This window comes from Chelonia mydas, chromosome 1 (genome assembly GCF_015237465.2).
Source record: "Chelonia mydas isolate rCheMyd1 chromosome 1, rCheMyd1.pri.v2, whole genome shotgun sequence".
Classification (NCBI taxonomy): domain Eukaryota; kingdom Metazoa; phylum Chordata; order Testudines; family Cheloniidae; genus Chelonia; species Chelonia mydas.
Genome location: NC_057849.1, coordinates 193,453,175 through 193,476,586, shown reverse-complemented (window position 1 = coordinate 193,476,586; position 23,412 = coordinate 193,453,175). Strand labels below are relative to the sequence as shown.

The 23,412-nt window shown below is 39.1% G+C and overlaps 1 protein-coding gene and 1 long non-coding RNA gene across 25 annotated transcripts in view; one reads left to right on the top strand and one right to left on the bottom strand.

The window, feature by feature from the left end:
- Positions 1-23,412, bottom strand: part of LOC102940233 (ABI family member 3 binding protein) — a 377,733-nt gene that overhangs the window by 128,514 nt on the left and 225,807 nt on the right. For 16 of the 24 annotated variants that reach the window (XM_043538550.1, XM_043538551.1, XM_043538552.1 and 13 more), the window contains 7 exons: positions 22,982-23,053; positions 22,135-22,230; positions 21,659-21,736; positions 13,970-14,044; positions 12,277-12,351; positions 3,714-3,794; positions 1,730-1,804 (listed from right to left, as the gene is read on the bottom strand). In XM_043538550.1, the coding sequence (XP_043394485.1) occupies positions 1,730-1,804; positions 3,714-3,794; positions 12,277-12,351; positions 13,970-14,044; positions 21,659-21,736; positions 22,135-22,230; positions 22,982-23,053 (552 nt within the window). The remainder of the gene's footprint in view (positions 1-1,729; positions 1,805-3,713; positions 3,795-12,276; positions 12,352-13,969; positions 14,045-21,658; positions 21,737-22,134; positions 22,231-22,981; positions 23,054-23,412) is intronic. The other 8 variants (XM_043538557.1, XM_043538559.1, XM_043538561.1 and 5 more) reach the window with 4 other exon arrangements.
- Positions 18,229-21,167, top strand: LOC122464153. The gene is made up of 3 exons (XR_006288073.1): positions 18,229-18,371; positions 19,649-19,657; positions 21,154-21,167. It is a non-coding gene; the product is annotated as an uncharacterized LOC122464153 (long non-coding RNA).

The window sequence follows — 23,412 nt, the reverse complement described above, 5'->3', positions numbered from 1 at the left end:
GACATACAATTAGTTCACGGGAAGATGGGGTGTAAATCTACCTTGTGCTAGCCTGCCATGCACCAACTGTTCACGTGGACCCTGAAATTGCTCACTAAGATTTCCCTATGCACTTTGATCTAACCCACTTTGAAATGGGAGTAGATCTAAGTGCACTAGGGAACTTTTAGGGCATGACAGCATGGTCCACACATGGTGCGCAGCATGCCAGTGTGAAGTAGATTTACGCCCCAGCTTGCTGTGCACTAACTGCTCATCGGGATGAGCCCTAACTGTATCTTACTGGATCTCTTTCACAACAATAGAAATAGATGGCTATGTTCATTCCATAGGGGAGAGAGCTGCTGGCCTCAAAGAAAATCCAGAAATGCTGTGAGAAATTATAATAAATCAGAAACAAATTCTAAAATCTTTACCAAATTTCTACTCAGTCCTAACTCACGCTGAAGTCTACGGGAGTTTGCTTAAGCATTTCAATATTAGGGACTTCTTTTGCATGAAGTACATGAACTGAAAAGTACATGCTCTAAATAAACTGCCACTATCACATGATAGGCTGCAGTAGCATTTAGTGCAAGAATTAACTGAATCAGTACTGTCTCAGGGGAAAGAATACCACTTACCTCACCTGAGTGTTAACTAAGCCTGATCATACTTAAGCAATGAAATTCAAGTTCACAGCATTACAATGGGGTCTTCTGAGTTCATCTTATCTATAAACTTGTGAGTTAGAATTTAGTTGTGAAATCAGTTAAGAAAAATGTGTTCTGACACAAATTCAAAATAAAAGATTAAAATAATATAAGTCAAAAAATCAATCAATCAATAAATATGCTCTAGCTCTTGTTAGTAATCATTAGACTTTTTCACTAAAATATTAGTGAGGTTCACTAGCTTACTACTCTAACACCTTAGCATGGGCAAGGATAGTTTCCACTGGACTCTATGGGAACCACACAAATGCATCCTGGGACAAAATTATGCCCTACGGCAATTGTGGAAGGGTTGTCAGGTTCTCAAGCACAACAGAAGTGCTATGGTCTAAGGTTAAAAAAAATCAGCTGCCGATTCTGGGTACCCAGCTGGAGACTTATTAAAGGGGACTGATTATCAAAGGGCAAGCCCTCAACACTTTATGAAAATCAGGCCCTTTTAAAGTGTACCAACAGTTGAAGCAACACAAATAACTATTCACATTTGAAAATTTAGGCCACAGGTACATCTCTAACAAGAAGAAGCTAATAACTTCACTAGACAAATCAACTATTTAACAAAGTCATTACACAGTCCACAACTTTGCTGTTGGATGGAATGACAGTTCAGCTGACAGACACAAGCCATCTCTGAAACTGAAGGGGCATTTACAAGGAAAATGCTAAACCCATGGAACAGATCTTTCGCAAATAGAAGTTTTTATAGCTCTACTAACTTAATTGGAGCTGTGACAATTTACACGAGCTGAGGATAGTCTCCATATCTTCATAAGTCTTCTAACAAGATTTGTAAGTAAATCATTTTGAGCATCATGTCACTAAAATCAAAACAAGACTTATGTGGAGTCATAATTTTGCAGTAGAAAAATCTCATGGCTGTAGCATTATAAATCATACAACCACATTATTGTATCTGAGTCATTAAAACCACAAAACCCACCTGGTCATAATACCAACAAATATAACTCAAATAATATTTGTCTCGAAACTCTCAACTTTAGAAATAAGGCAATTACCAGGTTTTGTCTGTAGTATTTTTGGAGTATCAGATATTTTGGATCCAGAAGGAATCAGCTGCATTTCATTAGAAGCTATGATAAAAGAAATAATGAGGTCTTTATTTGCTATGGGTCATTGGGAAAACATGGCATAGAAATTATTCCAGCACACACAAAGTGCATGCCTGAAGCCAGCAATATAAGAATAGGCTGACCACTGAGATACAATTTCATAAATAATGGAAAGAAACATTGTGGAAAGACAGAAAGGAGATTGGAACATGAATATCCTCGGCTCTGTCCTGAACCATCATATGAAGAATCACCTGTCTAAGGAAGACAGAAATAAATATCCAACAATGAAAGTTTATCTGCTTTGTAGTTAAGCAGAGACAACCATGATTTAGTTCTCTTAAAAGCATCCTCTAAAGCAGTGCAGCCAAACAAAGTTAACCTTGCCAAAGAAACTGCAAAGGAAAAAATTGGATTAAAATAAGCTGCAAACAAAACAAAACAAAAAATCACCATTACACAATCTTCCCCTGGGCTTCTGAAATGCAGGAGGTGTTTTAGTGTTAGGAAATTCTGGAAGCCTGTTTGGAACTGCGAGGGGGGTGAGGGAAAAAGAGAAAGTACAAAACTGATGGGAGTCAGTAGAAATCTGAAAAAAAAAAGTGTTTGTTAACACTTGCGGTTCTCTTTGTATAGTGTAACAAAAAGACCCTTGTCCCTACATTCCAGTGCTAGTGAATTCAATACAGTCTTTTCTTTTATTACTCACCCATATACCTACTAAGTACAGAGTTGCATACATCATTCCATGACTATTCATGCCTGCGCCCCTCTCTGGAAAATGAGGCCAAATTTTCAAGTAACTAGGGGCCAAATTTTCAAAAACCATCTCTGGACTTTTGTTGACAATTTTGCATAGATTTGTGTGTATAATACAGGTAGTGAATTTAACATTTTGACATTTCTTAATGCAGAATTGTGACTGCAAGAAGACTGTGGATGCTGCTCCTAACAACAAAACAAAAATGAGTAACTGTTAATGGAGAAAACACAATTTGCAAAACAAAGTTTGTGACCAGGATTTTGTATAGGACACTTTTTTCTCCAGGAAGAAAATAAAGATTTCATGCCATGTTAAGCCTTAGTGAGTCATAAGAGTCATACAAATGACATTTATATTTTAATTGACATTTGGTGCCATCAGACAATCTTCCTTGAGTTTTTGATGTTTTGAGCATTTATACATTTAAATAATCAGTTTTGTAATATAACACAAACTGTGTAACCTGTCACAACAGGAGGCTAAAGATCATTTCTAACTTCACCTATGTAGATTTGCATTGCTTCTACCTTGAAACTATACAAGTGTTTTTGTGATTTTTTTTCACACATTAAAAATGGAGCACATGCCATTCTGCAGAGATGTCAGTAGCATAGCATCTCTTATTCTAGAGATACGCCTGTTACTGAAGGAATCCAGTCAGGTGAATTTATTATTTTAATGGCACCTACTGTGCATAATAATGTTACAGTACCTGTGGTTTATAGTGAAAAATTGTTTCCATGTTATAAGTAATGTATTACCAAGGAGGATTTCCTTGAAGAAGGATCTTGAGAGAAAACCAAGGAGCTGGACGTTTCTCTTGTATCTCTAGAGCATTACTACTAGTGCTACACCTGGTTACAGACAACCCAGAATTTAGTAAAGGGCAGGACAGAATATTACTTTGAAAATGAGAATACTTGGTATACCTATCAAGAAAACTTTACCAGAGACTATCATCTCACAACGACAGCCTTCTGTACTATATTTTATCTGAGATATATAAATTAGTAGCTGTAAATGTAAAATAACCCAGTAAAATTTAATTAAGATTTTCTTTGGAACAGCTCGCTTCTAAAGTGTTGTAGTAAAAGGTAGGAGAATTCTGGAGCGGAAAAAAGAAGCAAATACTATATATAGAAGCTAAGTAGTCGTCAAATTAGTTACCCAGTATGTTCTGAGTTTGTGCCAGGTCAGGTTTAGGAGTTGATTTTGTTTCTTCAAGTCCACTCTCAGTTTCACTGTGAGCTGGAAAAAAGAATCTAGACTTAATTTTGAATCAAGAACATAAGAACAGCCATATTGGGCCAGACCAATGATCCATCTAGCCTAATTTCCTGTCTTCTGACTGTGGCCAATGCCAGATGCTTCAGAGGGAATGAACAAAACAGGCAATCATCAAGTGATCCATCCCCTTTAGTCCACTCCCAGCTCCTGGCAAGCACATGCTAGGGACGCTCAGAGGAGGGTGTTGCATCCCTGCCTATCCTGGCTAATAACCATTGATGGACCTATCCTCCATGAACTTATCTAATTCTTTTTTGAACCCTGTTACAGTCTTGGCCTTCACAACATCTTCTGGCAAAGAGTTCTACAGTTTGACAGTGTGTTGTGTGAAGAAGTACTTGTTTTGTTTGTTTTAAACCAGCTGCCTATTAATTTCATTGGGTGACCCCTATTTCTTGTGTTATGTGAAGGAGTAAATAAAGTTTCCTGATTCATTTTCTTCATACCAGTCAAGATTTTATAGACCTCTATCATATTCCGCCCCTCCCTCCCCCCAGCATCTCTTTTTCAAGCTGAAAAGTCCCAGTCTTATTAATCTCTCCTCATATGGAAGCTGGTTCCATATCCCTAATCGTTTTAGCTGCCCTTCTCTGTACCTTTTCCAATTCCAATATATCTTTTTTGCATTGGGGTGTCCAGATCTGCATACAGTAGTCAAGATGTAGGTGTACCATGGATTTATATAGCGGCATTATGATATTTTCTGTCTTGTTACCTATCCCTTTCCTAATGGTTCCTGACATTATTTAGCTTTTTTGGCTGCTGCTGCACATTGAGTGGATGTTTTCAGAGAACTATCCACAAGGACTCCAAGATCTCTTTCTTGAGTGGTAACAACTAATTTAGACCCTATCATTTTGTATGTATAGTTGGGATTATGTTTGCCAGTGTGTATAGCTTTGCATATATCAATATTGAACTTTATCTGCCTCTTTGTTGCCCAGGCACCCAGTTTTGTGAGGTCCTTTTGTAGCTCTTCGCAGTCTGCTTTGGGACTTAACTATCTTGAGTAATTTTGTATCGTCTGAAAATTTTGCCACCTCACTGTTTACCCCTTTTCCAGATCATTTACGACTATGTTGAACAGTACTGGTCCCAGTACATATCTCTGGGAGACATCACTATTTACTTCTCTCTACTCTGAAAACTGACCATTTATTCCTACCCCTTGTTTCTATCTTTTAACGAGACACTGATCCATAAGAAGACCTTCCCACTTATCCCATGACTGCTTACTTCTTGTAAGACTGTAAGCTTACAAGTTTCAGAGTAGCAGCCGTGTCAGTCTGTATCCGCAAAAAGAACAGGAGGACTTGTGGCACCTTAGAGACTAACAAATTTATTTGAGCATAAGCTTTCATGGGCTACAGCCCAATTCATCGGATGCATAGAATGAAACATATAGTAAGAAGATATATATTATATCTATATATCTATATATATAGATATATATATATATATACAGAGAACATGGAGTAAGAGGCTAATTAATTAAGATGAGCTATTATCAGCAGGAGAAAAAAAACTTCTGTAGTGATAACCGAGATAGCCCATTTAGACAGCTGACAAGAAGGTGTGAGGATACTTAACATGGGGAAATAGATTGAATATGGGTAATGACCCAGCCACTCCCAGTCTCTATTCAAACCCAAGTTAATGGTATCTAGTTTGCATATTAATTCAAGCTCAGCAGTTTCTCGTTGGAGTCTGTTTTTGAAGCTTTTCTATTGCCAAATTGCCATCTTCAAATCCATTACTGAATGGCCAGGGAGGCTAAAGTGTTCTCCTACAGGTTTTTGAATGTTATGATTCCTGATGTCAGATTTGTGCCCATTTATTCTTTTGCATAGAGACTGTCCGGTTTGGCCAATGTACATGGCAGAGGGGCACTGCTGGCACATGATGGCATATATCACATTGGTAGATGTGCAGGTGAACAAGCCCCTGATGGCGTGGCTAATATGATTAGGTCCTATGATGGTGTCACTTGAGTAAATATGTGGACAGAGTTGGCATTGGACTTTGTTGCAAGGATAGGTTCCTGGGTTAGTGTTTTTGTTGCGAGGTGTGTGGTTGCTGGAGAGTATTTGCTTCAGGTTGGGGGGCTGTCTGTAAGCGAGGACTGGTCCCAAGATCTGCGAGAGTGAGGGATCATTTTTCAGGAGAGGTTGTAGATCTTTGATGATGCGCTGGAGAGGTTTTAGTTGGGGGCTGAAGGTGACGGCTATTGGTGTTCTGTTATTTTCTTCGTTGGGCCTCTCCTATAGTAGGTGACTTCTGGGTACTCTTCTGGCTCTGTCAATCTGTTTTTTCACTTCAGCAGGTTGGTATTGTAGTTTTAAGATTGCTTGATAGAGACAGTCTCTGTCTGAGGGATTGGAGCAAATGCGGTTGTAACTTAGAGCTTGACTGTAGACAATGGATAATGTCCTGGATGGAAGCTGGAGGCATGTAGGTAAGTATAGCGGTCAGTAGGTTTCCGGTATAGGGTGGTGTTTATGTGACCATCACATATTAGCATAGTAGTGTCCAGGAAATGGACCGCTTGTGTGGTCTGGTCTAGGCTGAGGTCAATGGTGGAATGGAAATTGTTGAAATCATTGTGGAATTCCTCCAGGGCTTATTTTCCATGGGTCCAGATGATGAAGATGTCATCAATGTAGAGCAAGTAGAGTAGGGGAGTTAGGGGATGAGAGCTAAGGAAGCATTGTTCTAAGTCAACTATAAAAATGTTGGCATACTGTGGGGCCATGCGGGTACCCATAGCAGTGCCACTGGCTTGAAGGTATATATTGTCCCCAAATGTGAAATAGTTGCTGAACACAATGCCATCAACAGCCTCAGGAACAACTCTGACGTCATAATCAAAAAGGCTGACAAAGGAGGTGCTGTTGTCATCATGAATAAGTTGGAATATGAACAAGAGGCTGCTAGGCAGCTCTCTAACTTCACATTCTACAGGCCATTATCCTCTGATCCCACTGAGGATTACCAAAAGAAACGACACCATCTGCTCAAGAAACTCCCTGAAAAAGCACAGGAACAGATCTGTGCAGACACATGCCTAGAACCCCGACCAGGGGTATTCTATTTGCTACTCAAGATCCATAAACCTGGAAATCCTGGATGCCCCATCATCTCAGGCATTGGCACCCTACCAGCAGGACTGTCTGGCTCTGTGGACTCTCTCCTCAGGCCCTACACTCCCAGCACTCCCAGCTATCTTCGAGACACCACTGACGTCCTGAGGAAACTACAATCCATTGGTGATCTTCCAGAAAACACCATCCTGGCCACTATGGATGTAGAAGCCCTGTACGCCAACATTCCACACAAAGATGGACTACAAGCCATGAGGAACAATATCCCCGATAATGTCACGGCAAACCTGGTGGCTGATCTTTGCGACTTTGTCCTCACCCACAACTACTTCACATTTGGGGACAACATATACCTTCATGTCAGCGGCAATCCTTGTAAGCTTTTGTTTAGCCAATGTCCACAGACTGGGTTTTTGTTTTTTTGGGTTTTTTTTGTTTATTTGAGGCAGCCAACAACCTATGCTATAGGATTAGAACAACTTCTGCAATAGCACAGCTCCACCATCATTAGAACTTGTAACTTTGATTTGAGAAGTGAAATCCAACATGGATACGATTTTGGATTTCTTTTGTGGCAGTTTTATACAGACAATAGGAAAATAAACCCCCACATAGAGTAAAATTGAGATCTGGAGCTCATGAAGTGTCTTTGCAAAAGTTTGCCAAATTCAGTACTTAACCTGCTACAAACAAAATTTATAATACCACAGTGATATATATAAAACACTTTTCCCCACCCATACGGGACTGTTTTATTAGTCTAACACTGAAACTTTATGATGGAAAGATTCACCGAGGTTATCCTCAACTCTTCCCTCTGTCCAGAAATATTATTACATTATACTTGTCAGCTGCTGTTCATTACTATTATGTCTACTGATATAAAGTAAAGCACCTGTAGTGTATGGCGTATTTATTCATCATAATTAACCTCAATTGCTACCCAAATTTTATTGGGCTAGTGCACAACCACGTGCACCCAGTACTCCTGTGGACCTAAATAACTTTTTTGGGTGTGCAAGGACTACAGGGCCAACTTATTAAAGACCAAATTCTGGCAGTTGTTTTGTCTAGCAATAGATGCCATCCAGAAAACTGATGCACAGCAACGGCAGAAGTTTTCTATTTCATTCTGAATCGCTCCATGTAACACGAGCTGCAAAGGGACATTCCAAGATAGAATCAAGATGTGAGTCAACAGTGTTGCCAAATCATATTTGGTGTTTTTCTTAAAGCTCCAGTTCATAGATTTTAAGACCAGAAAGGACCATTAGATCATTAGACTCGTAGACTTTCAAGCTAAAAGGGACCATCACAATCATCTAGTCTGACCTGCACATTGCAGGCCACAGAACCTCACCCATCCACTCCTGTAATAGGTCCACAACCCTAACCTCTGGCTGAGTTACTGAAGTCCTCAAATCTTGATTTAAAGATTTGATTTAAAGTTACAGAAAATCAAGCACTGACTATAGTTCAAACCAGCAAGTGAGCCAGGCCCCCTGCTGCAGAGGAAGGCAAATCCTTCCCGCACAGGGTCTCTGCAAAACTGACCTGGGGAAAATTCCTTCCCAACCTCAAATACGGTGGCCAGTTAGACCCTGAGCATGTGGGCAAGACCCAGCAGCCAGACACCAGGAAAAGAATTCTCTGTAGAAACGCAGTGACCTCCAAATCTCCTCCATCACTGGCCCTTGGAGGAATTTACTAACAGCTGTCATGGATGGGATATACGCCATTGTACTGTAGGCAACCTCATCACATCAGCCCCTCCATAAATTTATCAGACTCAGTCTTGAAACAAGTTAGGCTTTTTGCCCCACTTCTCCCCTTGGAAGGCTGTTCCTGAACTTCACTCCTCTGATGGTTAGAAACCTTCATTTAATTTCAAGACTAAACTTCTTAATGGCCAGTTTCTATCTATTGATTCTTTGGCCAATATTGGCACTTAACTTAAATAACTCCTCCCTTTCCCTGGTATTTATCCCTCTGATATATTTATAGAGAACAATCGTATCTCCCCTCAGCCTTCATTTTGTTAAGCTAAACAAGCCAAGCTCCTTAAGTCTTGTCTTGTAATGCAGGTTCTCCATTCCTCTGATCATCCTACTATCCTTTCTCTGCACTTGTTCCAGTTTGAATTCCTCTTTCTTAAACATGGGAGACCAGAACTGCACATAATATTCCAAATGAAGTCTCACCAGTACCTTGTGCAACGGTAACAATTCTTCCTTATCTCTACTGGAAATACCTTGGCACAAAATCAGAAAGGCTAAAGCACATAATTAGTTACATCTAACATAAAAGGGACATAAAAGGCAATAAGAAGAAGTTTCTTTAAATACATTAGGAGCAAAAGAAAGAACAAGGAAAGTGTAGATCCTCTGCTTAGTGGGGAAGGAGAGCTAATAATTGATGATGTCAAGAAAGCAGAGGTGTTGAATGCTTATTTTCACTTAAAAGGGTGACCAGATGCTCAATACAATTAATATTAACAATAAGGGAGAAGGAATGCAAACCAAAATAGGAAAAGAACAGGTTAACGAATATTTATATAAGTCAGAAGTATTCAAGTCTGCAGGGCCTAATGAAATTCATCCTACGGTACTTAAGGAGCTAGCTGAAGCTATGTTGGAATCATTGGAAGTTATCTTTGAGAACTCATGGAGGATGGGTGAGGTCCTAGGGGACTGGAGTAGAGCAAACGTAGTACCTATCTTTAAAAAGGGGAACAAAGTGGACATGGGGAATTACAGACCAGTCAGCCAATCTTCGATACCTGAAAAGATACTGGAACTAATTATTAAACAATCTATTTGTTAGCTCCTAGATGATAATAAAGAATAGCCACCATGGATTTGTCAAGAACAAATCATGCCAAACCAATCTAATTTCCTTCTGCGACAGGGTTACTGGACTAGCGGATAGTGGGGGAAGCAGTCAGTGTGATAGATCTTGATCTAATGAGGCTTTTGGCACAGTCCCACATGATGTTCTCATAAACAAAGTAGGGAAATGCACTCTAGATGCAATTTTTATACGGTGGGAGCACAACTGTTGAAAGACCATAAAAAAGTAGTTATCAATAGTTTTCTGTTAAACTAGGAAGGCGTACCTAGTGGGGTCACCCAGGGGCCTGTCCTGGGTCTGGTACTATTCAATATTTTCATTAATGACTTGGATAATGGAGTAGATAGTATGCTTATGAAATGTGCGGATGACAACAAGCTGGGAGGGGTCACAAGCACAGGATTAGAATTCAAAATGACCTTGACAAATTGGAGAATTGGTCTGAAATCAACAAGATGAAATTCAATAAAGACAAGTGCAAAATATTTCATTTAAGAAGGAAAAATCAAGATGGGGAATAACTGGCTAGTGGTAGGTTACAGTGGATGACAAACTGAGTATGAATTAACAATGTAATGCAGTTACAAAAAAGGCCAGTATCATTCTGGGATGTATTAACAGGAGTGTTGTAAGACATGGGAGGAAATAGCCCTGCTCTACTCGACACTGGTGAGGACTCAGCTGGAGTATTGTGTCCAATTCCAGGTGCCACAATTCAGGAAAGATGTGGGCAAACTGGAGAGAGTTTAGAGGACAGGAACAACAATGATTAAAGGTTTAGAAAACCTGACCTCTGGGGAAAGGTTAAAAAACCTGGGCATGTTCAGTCATCAAATATGTTAAGGGCTGTTATAAAGAGGACGGATCAATTGTTCTCCATCTCTACTGGAGGTAGGGCAAGAAGTAACGGGCTTAATCTGCAGCAAGGAAGATTTATGTTAAATAGTAGGAAAAACTTTCTAACTAGAAAGGCAGTTAAACTCTTTGGAATAGGTTTCCAAAGGAGGTTGTGGAATCCCTGTTTTAAGAACTGGCTGGACAAATAGTTGTCAAAGGGGTTCTAGGTTTACTCAGTGCAGGGAGCTAGACTTGATAACCTCTCAAGGTCCCTTTCAGCCCCACATTTCTCTGATTCTATGAAATAATCAATGTGTGCCTTATTTCTAATTTGAATTTGTCTGGCTTCAGCTTCTAGACACTGGTTTTTGTTAATACTTTCTTTGCTAGATTAAAGAGTGCTTTAATTTCCAGTATTTTCTCGCCATAAGGGTACCTATATACAGTAATCAAGTCATCTCTCAAACTTCTTTTTTGATAAATTAAAGAGTTCCTAGTGTTCTGTGCCACTGTCCATTTAAAAGAAAACATGAAGGTTCCATACACAGCAGCTGCTCAGATGCCACAAGGGCCTCCAAAGCAGCAGCAGCTGGAGGACTTCACTGAACAGCCTGGTACCCACAGTAGAACACTGAGGGCTAGTTTCAAAATGCCCTAATAAGCTGCCACAGGTAGAGCTAAGGCATGTTGCAGTGGTCCACCTACTATTTTTAAAATCTGAAGTAGTCACTGTACAGAGCTGTTTCCAGCCAGAACACACACTCACAATAACGCTCCATTTTACAATGTAATGTGCTTCTGTTTTGTGGCCAGTGCTAAAGAACTAGAATTTGTCTCTCTATCACTGTCAGCAGTGAGACAGCTGGAGAGATTATCTTTATTTACAGCACTTACAAAAGTTAAAACAACAATTTAGCCAATCAGAAACCATCATACTGATCACTAAGATATATCACACATTCTAAAAATAAAAAAAGTGTTTATTTCTGGCAATTCAGGCTTTTGATTAGTGAAATACTGGATTTTTTCTCTCTCTCTTTTTGAGGGCCTGTAGATGCCAATCACCACCAGCACAAGGTGCTGGCAAGTGGCAGTCTCAGCTTCAGAAAATGGGGGTTTAATCTTACTCCTACAGATGTCAATCGGAGCAGGGCTGTGCCCTCAGTCAAATGGCAACCATGTCGGTGCTGAAAAGAGCATTAATTCTCTTCAGGGACAGCATTATACTACACCACATGTGTAGATTTTCAGGAAATATCTTTATATAATTTTATTTTCACTTGAAATAAATAAATGTAGGCAGCATTATAAGAGACTAATCAGAACAACGGGTAAAAGAGATTGCCATAACAGCTGCAATTTGCATTTCATAATTTGGAGATATTACTTTATCTTTTTATTGAATCATGAATTATTCAAGGCAACTTGAACATTTAAGTTAGGGTTTGTTTGTTTTTTAAAGGCACTGAAAAGTATTATAAGTAAATTGCTAGATTTTCAAGTTATATTTATTAGGCCTATTACACATAATATTATACAGCCTATTGCAAAAGCTCTTTTTTAATACCACATCCGTGAAAGGGAGAGAGATTTCACTAAGGCAGTCTTTGGTAGTCCTCACTCTGCAAAGAAAGTAGCATAAACATAATATTTACCCAGAGTGTTCAATGGTAATTCAGGCGTAGGTGCTATGCTAGCTTCTGCGGATTCCAGTTCATTTTTACTGTGAGCTATGAGAAATAAGAGAGTTATTTTTTTCTTTCAGTACACATTCGCTTTACATTTTGTCCACAACACGCTAAGCATGCTTCAAGCCAGAACTGACCTGACTAGTTTAACAGCTGTAACATCTCATTTCATAAAGGTAGCATGCTATACGATGGGTTCTAAAATGGCTGTTACCACTCAAGAAAGAGATCTTGGAGTCATTGTGGATAGTTCTCTGAAAACACCCACTCAATGTGCAGCAGCAGTCAAAAAACCTAACAGAATGCTGGGAATCATTAAGAAAGGGATAGATAATAAGACAGAAAATATCATATTGCCTCTATATAAATCCATGGTATGCCCACATCTTGAATACTGCGTGCAGATGTGGTCGCCCCATCTCAAAAAAGATGTATTGGAATTGGAAAAGGTTCAGAAACGGGCAACAAAAATGATTAGGGGTCTGGAACGACTTCCGTATGACGAGAGATTAATAAGACTGGGACTTTTCAGCTTGGAAAAGAGACGACAAAGGGGGGATATGATAGAGGTCTATAAAATCATGACTGGTGTGGAGAAAATAAATAAGGTAGTGTTATTTACTCCTTCTCATAACACAAGAACTAGGAGACACCAAATGAAACTGATAGGCATCAGGTTTAAAAGAAACAAAAGAAAGTATTTTTCACACAACGCACAGTCAACCTGTGGAACTCTTTGACATAGGATGTTGTGAAGGGCAAGTCTATGACAGGGTTAAAAAAACAACTAGATAAGTTCATGGAGGATAGGTCCATCAATGGCTATTAGCCAGGATGGACAAGGATGGTGTCCCTAGCCTCTGTTTGCCAGAAGCTGGGGGCTAAATCACTTGATGATTACCTATTCTGTTCATTCCCTCTGCGGCACCTGGCATTGGCCACTGTCGGAAGATAGGACACTGGGCTAGATGGACCTTTTGTCTGACACAGTACGGCCGTTCTTATGTTCTTGTATTTTACCCCTGAGGCCCAAACAGTTATACGGCCATTATAAAAACTAAATGTTTGGATGTTTTCTGCTGTGGAATGGAAACCAATGCCCCCAAACCAGATATTGCAACACATGCTGCTTCTTTAGGACCCAACTCAACTTCCACTGAAGTCAGCAGAAGTGTTGCAACTGACACAAGTGGAAGATGGGTTGGGTCCCTACAGAGAAACATTTGAAGCAAGTTAGCTTTCTGAAAGCTTGTGACAAAAAGTCATTGACAAGAGGGATAGAAAGACAATTTAAAAAAAAGAACCACTGTACTTTTCTGTAGTACTTCAAAAGGTTAGCTTGTTGTATGGTTCAAAAGTAATATAAAAAAAGGATAAAACACACTCAGAATTCATCGAGGTGGTTTTTTTTTTTTTTTTTTTTTAAAGGTGTCAGCTGTTTTGCCTTTTCATATGATATCTGAAGCTGGCTGCCAAGTTAGCTGAACAATGTATAGAATAAGCTAAGGCATTTCAGGTTTGTCCACAAATAGAATAAAATAAAACAGGCTATTTGATATTTTTTTATTGCACACAGCAGAGACTCAGGCCATTTTTGTAATAAAAGGAGTTCAGGGAGCAGCAAGCTTACGGGTTAAAATTAACATGCAGATGCTTTTACCTGGAGATGCCTCTGATTTTTCTGGGGCAGCAGACATAGTAGGTTTAATGCTTTCCTGAACTGATTCAATGGTAGCTACAAAGCAAAAGGTTAACACAATTGAGTGAGATAAGGCTGCTTAATGTCATGGCATGCAATTACAGTGGTGGTTCTAAAGAAACTCATTACATACTTTACCCAATTGTGTACCAAGATTTTAATGTATTTTCTATTATAAGTACAAGCAAGTGCAGAGGACTACTGCAGACTGAAATAACCTACCTATTTATCTTTGAAATAATAACAAATATAGTTTCTTTTGAATAAACGTACATAATGAATTCCTAAATTCAGAGTTTGTTTGTGGTTTTTTTGTATAACCCCTTTGCTAGAATTCCTCTTTGTGGCAGAAGGCATTCAGCAATAAGGGAGTGTGTTTAGTGGTCAGAGCAGGGGAGATTTATGTCCAGAAGCTTTTGTGATAACTCTCTGTGAAACATGGGCAAGTTGCTAAACTGTTCTATGCCTCAGTTTTACAATCTGTAAAATAGTGATAAAAATATTTACCCACCTCAAGATGTTGCAAGTTTTAGTTAGCACTTTACAAACTTCACAAACAAATACTTTGTTTGAAAAATGCCATCTAAGAGCAACATGTTATTATTATTCTCACAATGCTGAAGGTGTTCTGTTGGGTAATTAGACCAAGAACATTTACTAGGAAAGAGCCTTAAGGAGATTTATTCATATCAAACAGCATATCTACTTTGATACATAACTTGTGATGTCATTCAAAGACAATTCTCCCAAGTCCTAGAACAAATGCAAAGATTCTGCTAACTGTTGGCCTGATCCACCTCCCATGGAAGTCCATGAAAAGATTCTCACTGACTTCAAGTGGAGTTCAATTGGGATTTATGAAAGAGAAAAATGTGCTAATTGTTCGAAAAATGCAATTGAAAGGGTGAGGAGACAAGACAGCATTAAGAAATATTGGTTGCAGTGTTAAGAGAAAAAAAATTCCAAAGTGGAAAATACTGAGAGATGAGGCATGGAAGAGATCCGATCATAGAACAATCTCTCTATGGCATCTCAGGCCAAAGGGGCCGAGAGATGCAAATGAGAAAATGGTGGGATGCCTGGCTGCCAAAAACACCGAAAAACCCTAACCCTTTTGGTAGAATAGCATTTTCAGTTCTGATGACTAAAATCTGAACCAAAAATACAGACAAAAATCAAGGAGCTAACAAAACAGGCACTCAACTACACAACTCAGTTATCTTGCTTATTGTTATATCCCATCCCTAACCCTTCATTTGTTTGTTGTCTATTTAGATTACAAGATGTTTGGTGCAAGGATCTTATCTTCATTGTACGTGTTTCCATAGCTTGTTGGCAATACACAATTAAAAGTCCATAAAAGAAAAAAAAAATATAACCACCTCTGAGATGGCCAGCAGTAGTTAATACATGGCACACTGTACAATGTTGGGAAAAGGCAGTATTTTATATTTGGTACACATAGACAAACATACGTAGTCTATATATAAAGCATCAATGTGAGAGTATAGCACTGAAGGTGAAAAGATGGATTTCTTGAACTGTGTTCTTATGACTTTTTTTTTTTTGACACTCACCATTTTCATGGTCAAGGAACTATACAAAGGATTACTTAACATTTTAACTTTGATCTACCCCATACAGCAAGTTAGATTCCTACGTGTATACTGTGCTTCAGAGAGCACTACAACTTTGTCCTATAACACAACAGCTTTTAATCATTGATTAAAGTTGGCATTTATCACGGTCAATTTCAGCTTCACAAGAGAATACACAAAAGAAGTTAGACAAATATTTAGGTATTTTTAAAAATGTTGAACACAAGGGAATCAGAACTGAAATTCTTGCTTGAATGCACAATAATTCAAGTAAATATTAACTGTGCTAGACAGAAATGCCACACAAGGAACATTGGCATATCACTTCAAAGTTGTTTTTTTTAAACTATAATGCTGGCAACATAGAGAAGTGTACATTGTTGAACAGAAACAATGACACAAACAGAAGGTCGAACTACTCGACCCTTTGTGATGTTAGTGTTCTGAACTCGAAAGATATCTGAAAGGAATGATCACTGCATAAAGAAAAAATATGGAAGCAGCTCTCAAGGTGAGCTATGAAAACATGAAAATACATAAAATATTTTAGTAAATAAATGTAGAGAATGTAATGATAATAATAGAAAAGTTTAACAATGTCTTTATTTGGAGCAAATGAACATACAGTCAAACATACAGTCAGCATTTGCCAACAGTTAACATATAATTGTATTTGAAATACCACATTATCCCTCTATTCTTAAATTAGGAAATAACAAATACCACAGAATTATCAGTTAACAGATGATGATTTTTTTTTTGAGTGGCACTACTGTACAGTACATAAGTATACACAACTGCTGGATGTAAAAAGGAAAAAATGAACAGAGGAAATGAAGGACTGGCATATATATGAGCTGCATGCCTATCTGCTTATGCAAGACAACATGCATGAAAGCCATGCATAGGATTTGATTTAAAAGACAAAGGAATTTAAGTGAATGCAGCTGAGGTTGTTTGAGAAAGCAAGCGAGCGAGCTATTCTTTGAGTCACTAGGAAAGGTTGAATAAGGAATAGTGCAATATATTTACCATGATGTAATAGTTAGCAAAGATACATATCATCTGAAATCTCAGGAGCTGCGCATAAGATGCATGACTTTGCATACTCTGACTCAAAAACTGAGTATCTACAAAATTGTGATATTTTTGGAACCCCTCCCCCACTACTGAATTATAAAACTGGAGGTATGACGTTGTAAGAAGGGCTCTTCATGTGATAGGAAGTTGTTGTAGATCTCATGATTTTTAAAGGACACAAGTGGAAGTGGTCTATCATTCAGCCTGTTAGATAGTGAGATGTGCGTCTGATAAGCACATAAAAAAGACGTCGATAAGGATTTTATCCTATGATGCTCAAAATTGTCAGCACAAAATATACACCATGGAAAGCTTAACTGTTCAAAAATTACCTGTTGAACTGATTATTTCAAAGTTAAATGACTGCTGAAGTATTCCAGTATTAAGAATGACAACAACACTAAATGAGGTTAAAAAAATATCTGCTGTCACTTGGTTAAAAATAGATTCATAGATTCATAGATACTAAGGTCAGAAGGGACCATTATGATCATCTAGTCCGACCTCCTGCACAACGCAGGCCACAGAATCTCACCCACCCACTCCTGCGAAAAACCTCTCACCTATGTCTGAGCTATTGAAGTCCTCAAATCATGGTTTAAAGACTTCAAGGAGCAGAGAATCCTCCAGCAAGTGACCCGTGCCCCATGCTACAGAGGAAGGCGAAAAACCTCCAGGGCCTCTTCCAATCTGCCTGGAGGAAAATTCCTTCCTGACCCCAAATACGGAGATCAGCTAAACCCTGAGCATATGGGCAAAATTCATCAGCCAGATACTACAGAAAATTCTTTCCTGGGTAACTCAGATCCCACCCCATCTGATATCCCATCACAGGCCATTGGGCCTATTTACCATGAATATTTAAAGATCAATTAATTACCAAAACCATGTTATCCCATCATACCATCTCCTCCGTAAACTTATCGAGTTTAATCTTAAAGCCAGATAGATCTTTTGCCCTCACTGCTTCCCTTGGAAGGCTATTCCAAAACTTCACTCCTCTGATGGTTAGAAACCTTCGTCTAATTTCAAGTCTAAACTTCCTGGTGGCCAGTTTATATCCATTTGTTCTTGTGTCCACATTGATACTGAGCTTAAATAATTCCTCTCCCTCTCCAGTATTTATCCCTCTGATATATTTATAGAGAGCAATCATATCTCCCCTCAACCTTCTTTTAGTTCGGCTAAACAAGCCAAGCTCCTTGAGTCTCCTTTCATAAGACAAGTTTTCCATTCCTCGGATCATCCTAGTAGCCCTTCTCTGTACCTGTTCCAGTTTGAATTCATCCTTCTTAAACATGGGAGACCAGAACTGCACACAGTATTCCAGGTGAGGTCTCACCAGTGCCTTGTATAACGGTACTAAAACCTCCTTATCCCTACTGGAAATACCTCTCCTGATGCATCCCAAGACCGCATTAGCTTTTTTCACAGCCATATCGCATTGGCGGCTCATAGTCATCCTATATCAATGAATACTCCAAGGTCCTTCTCCTCTTCCATTACTTCTAATTGATGCGTCCCCAGCTTATAACTAAAATTCTTGTTATTAATCCCTAAATGCATGACCTTACACTTCTCACTATTCAATTTCATCCTATTACTATTACTCCAGTTTACAAGGTCATCCAGATCCTCCTGTATGATATCCTGGTCCTTCTCTAAATAGGCAATACCTCCCAGTTGTCCCGGCGTCCCCGGGCAATGCTCTGGAACTACTCCATATGAGGCCAGGCAGGACTCTAGGGGAGCCTCCTCTCTCTGAGCAGACTGTTGCCAGAGCAAGAAGCTTACAGAGCTTTGACCTTCCTGGGTCTGACCTCGGAGTATTCAGCATCCCCTTCCACACATCCGATGAAGTGAGCTGTAGCTCACGAAAGCTCATGCTCAAACAAACTGGCCAGTCTCCAAGGTGCCACAAGCACTCCCCTTCTTTTTGCGAATACAGACTAACACGGCTGCTACTCTGAAACCCTTCCACACCATGCGCTTCCCGCAGTGGGTCTGCCCAGAGGGCCCTGTGCCCCAGCTCCGCAGTCAGACGTGACTCTCAGCCAGCCGGTAAGACAGAAGGTTTATTATTCGACAGGAACACAGCATAGAACAGAATTTGTTAGCACCAAAATCAGTGACTTTCTGCCAAGTCCATTTTGGGGAGTTCTTTTCTGTTCATGGGTCATTTTCATACAGATCAATTATTCCTGAATGTATTTATTATTCAAAATTATTTAACAAATAATTCTATGAATAATTCTGAGACTAGCTTGTTCACAAAAGTGTAGTCAGTTTTCAGTTCTCTATGTCTGAGATGTCTTGAGAGGACACACAAGGCCACTTCCCTCAACCCATTCCCTGACTGGATGCATATAAATCTTAGGACCAAGTCTCCAGATCCAATAAATACATATAGATTTGAGAAAGTAAATTTTCTCTAAATATTTGCAATATGCATTTATAGTTATTTCTGCAATAACTCTGGCTATTGAACTCATTTACTAAAATATCTGTGAAAAGTGAATACAAAAAGGGATGAAACAGTAAAAACTAATTATTTTAAAAAGAACAGTCACTGAATATTTTTTGTGCATCCAACTCTAGTTAAAATCAAGTGTTCGTATCCGTACCCTGAACGGCTCTGGTTAATGCCTATGTGCAGAAGTGTCCTACTTTTTCTTCCAGCATTTTAGGATGAATATAAAGAACAACTGAAAAGCAGATTTCTCTGTCTCAGTACACACTGGAATTTGGCAATAGACTTACCTGGAGGTAGTAGAATAAGAAATCTGCAAACACTTTTAGAGACTAAAAGGTAATAGTTTCATCCAGAAGACAGTTGGCAATCCTTACACATTTTTTCTGCATTACTACAACCTAAATTTCTTTTGTTCCCTACATACTCTCCAGGAGTACAAAAGTCTGGTGAACCACTCAATTTTGACTCTCCATACTGGACTGACTTGAGTTGTAGCTAGTCCAAGGAATTTATTGTCCATAATATTCAACATACTGTTATAGAAATTATTTGTTAAAAGTCCCACAAAATAAATTTAATTTTTAACTTCAATAAATGAGTCTGCTCTACTCTCAAGTCATTTACTGGGTTAGAAATTTTAAGTGGAGAATAGAAACTATGTCTTCATGAGAATAAAGTTAGAGGTCTTTAAAAATAATGAAAATTGACCTAGTCTGATCAGTTGTAAAATGGTGCCTCTTTGATGTACTCTTGTATATAACAAGCACAATGAGATTTAAGGGCCGAATTCTGTGCCTCTTACTCATGCAAGTACTTCCATTCATTTGAAGTCAATCAGCAAGACAAGCAGGATTTGGCCATATATTCTGCTTGGTCAATAATGACATATATTATGAACAAAGTGGAATAGTGACAACAAGACTATACACTAACTACATTAAACCTAAGCAAAATCTTCTTCAAACAATTACTTTTCTAAACTTCTCATTCATTTCAATGCTTCTGTCTTGCCTCTTTTGTAGCCCAGGTCCACACTCATGAAGTCAATGGGAGTTTTGCAACTGACTTTAACGGGAGAAGAATCAGGTCCTGCTTCAGTTATAAAAATAGACCAGAAAACGTCAAAGAGGTACAATTTTACTGTAATGCTGTGGGATTCTTAGAGTCAAATCCATATACAATAAAATGAAATTATATTCCCCATTATTTAACACTAGAGACACAATCCTGCCAAAGCTCTATCCTGTGGGAGTGTACATACAAATGCTAAATTTCAGAGTAGCAGCCGTGTTAGTCTGTATTCGCAAAAAGAAAAGGAATACTTGTGGCACCTTAGAGACTAACTAATTTATTTGAGCATACGTTTTCGTGAGCTACAGCTCACTTCATCGGATGCATTCAGTGGAAAATACAGCGAGGAGATTTATATACATACAGAACATGAAAAAACGGGTGTTATCATACACACTGTAAGGAGAGTGATCACTTAAGATGAGCTATTACCAGCAGGAGAGTGGGGGGGGGGGAAGGGGGAGGGGAGAAAACCTTTTGTAGTGATAATCAAGGTGGGCCATTTCCAGCAGTTAACAAGAACGTCTGAGGAACAGTGGGGGGAGGGGGGGAAATAAACATGGGGAAATAGTTTTACTTTGTGTAATGACCCATCCACTCCCAGTCTCTATTCAAGCCAAAGTTAATTGTATCCAGTTTGCAAATTAATTCCAATTCAGCAGTCTCTCGTTGGAGTCTGTTTTTGACTTTTTTTTGTTGTAATATTGCGACTTTTAGGTCTGTAATCGAGTGACCAGAGAGATTGAAGTGTTCTCTGATACTAGGTGAGAGCATTAATGTAGTGCACAGTACCCTCTTTGGAAATATCAGCTCTGACATGCTCTCAACTAGTGTCACCCTTGAGCAGCACAAATCCTAAAACTGCTAATGAGTTCATATATACTGTCCCAGACATGTAAGAAGGAAGACATGGTTTAATTAAGCTGCAACTTTATTAACTTCTCATCTGGGAACTATCTGGCAATAACCCAAACAGTGCAGGTCAGGATTCCTTCCTTAATCATTTCCAACTGGTGGAGGATAGCCAGTAACCTTTCTTTACCTCATAGCTGGTCCCCAGCCCTTTACTGGGACCCCAGAACCCTCCCTTCATATGAGAGTTAGGGAGCTGGGGAACCCGGGGAAAGCAGATTCTCTCCTCACTGTACCAGACATTAGGAGCCCCAATCCACTCCCAGTTTTTAGGGGAAGCCTTCCCCTAAATCCACTTCCAATTCTGGTTTATCGGTGAACTGGACCCCCTCTGGAACAAGTATATGTACTGGATACCTGCCACCTGTTAAACTGCAACACTGAACTGTATCTCCTCACCAATCCACCAGGTCCCCACTGTGGGGAAGACAAAAAAACTCCCAATCCACTGAAACTGGCAGTGAGGAAAAGGTGTAACACATCATTTATAAAAACCTAAAACAGATCTATAATTACCTGGGAAGGACCGTGGGGAGATTTCTTGCACTTGTGGTGTTTTGGATTCCTCAGGCCATGTTTGGGTTTCATTTGTAACTAAAAAGGCAGAAGTTAGACTGTAAATACCAGAGATACATCTGCGCTGCCTCTGTTTACATTTATTTCTATTCCTGCTGTAATTTGCCCAAACAATCCAAAATGAACAAACACGTGAAATCAAATACCTTAGGGAACTGCTGAACTTGCCTTCACCACACACTCAATAACACGTGACTAGTTCTCTGAAACCTGCATTTTTTTAAAATGTCTTTTCTTCGTATTTGGTGTTCAAAACCTTGCAAGATTGGACACCTACTTACCCACTTGACTGAACAAATGCTCCAAACAAAATAAAAAAGGAGGCTTAGCTTGAATGTACATTCTCACACCAAAATACATTTCTTCTGATGATGCTCACCAACTTCATTAACTTAATATAGGAGATGTCTACTTACCCAATTTTTTCTTTGGTGTTTCAGATATGCCCAGTGTCTCAGGTTTAGGGAGTTTCTGTTGTGGTGTTTCATTGAGACCTGGAATGATAAGGTGCACTACACATAAAGATAAGTGAGCCATTCATTCAAAACATGGTGAGCTGTAATCTGCCCTCAGAGATGTTCATGCAATACCCTCTGAGCCACTGAGAACTAAGCATTAGTAGTATTACACTGGGGATAAATTTGTCTCCAGACATTTTAAGCAGAGTGGTTCCCAATCTTTTCAGACAAGAGTACCCATTTATTATAGTAAGTTGGTACCATCTAGTGCCTGCTACCTGTGTGCTCTAACCTGATACGCAATTACCCAAGCTCTAAATCAGGCCAGACAACTGACGGGAACGAAGGAAGCTGTGATGCACTGGGGCTTAGTACAGGTCTCAGTAATACAGTGGAATGGGGAAACTTAGTATACCATTCACAAAAGCCTGAAGTATCAGTACAGGTATATGTGCCAGTGGTTGGAAACCTGTGACCTAATGCACACCTGGAGGGAGCCGAACATATGTTCACTTAACACCTCAAGATTCTCTCTGCAAAATCACTTCTCTCCCATCTCCTGCAATATGAAAGAACTGTTTTTGATAAAATAGTGGCAATAAGTCCTTTAAAATATTCTGACCACGGCATAGTCAATTTTATACTTCAGGTGCATCCTTCCCCTTACCACAATTATCGTAAGATATAATAAAAAAAAATATGAACGAGCCTCAAGAAAGTAAGAACTAGAAAGGACAGGAAATGTAAAAAGGATTTACACAGATCTTTATCTATTGGCCAGAGAAGTAAGGAATGTCTTAGTCACCTAGTATTGCTCCTGCCAGGGAAGGCCTGTCCGTGGTTTTAGGCAGCATCCGACGTGTGACATTTTGAATTACTGTGGAAACAGCAACAGTGCATTACCAGAGAAATTTACAAAAATTTTAAGCCAGGAAACGAAAAACACACACACACAAGAGGACTTTAAACATTCTGAAAGCTTCTTTATTCAGTTTTAGTAGCTCTGAGATATCAGTTTCATATTTTCTTACATTATCTCAAACCTATCTAAGGGTTTGCAAGTTGTCTCTTTTCTAAACCACCCCGAACTGCAAATCTTTCCCATACACTCAATCTCAATTGTCATGCCATCAACATTAGATTGATTTTCTTTGGGAAAATTATGCTCTATACCAGGGGTTCTCAACCTTTTTCTTTCTGAGCCATGCCCCGCCAACATGCTATAAAAAAATCCAT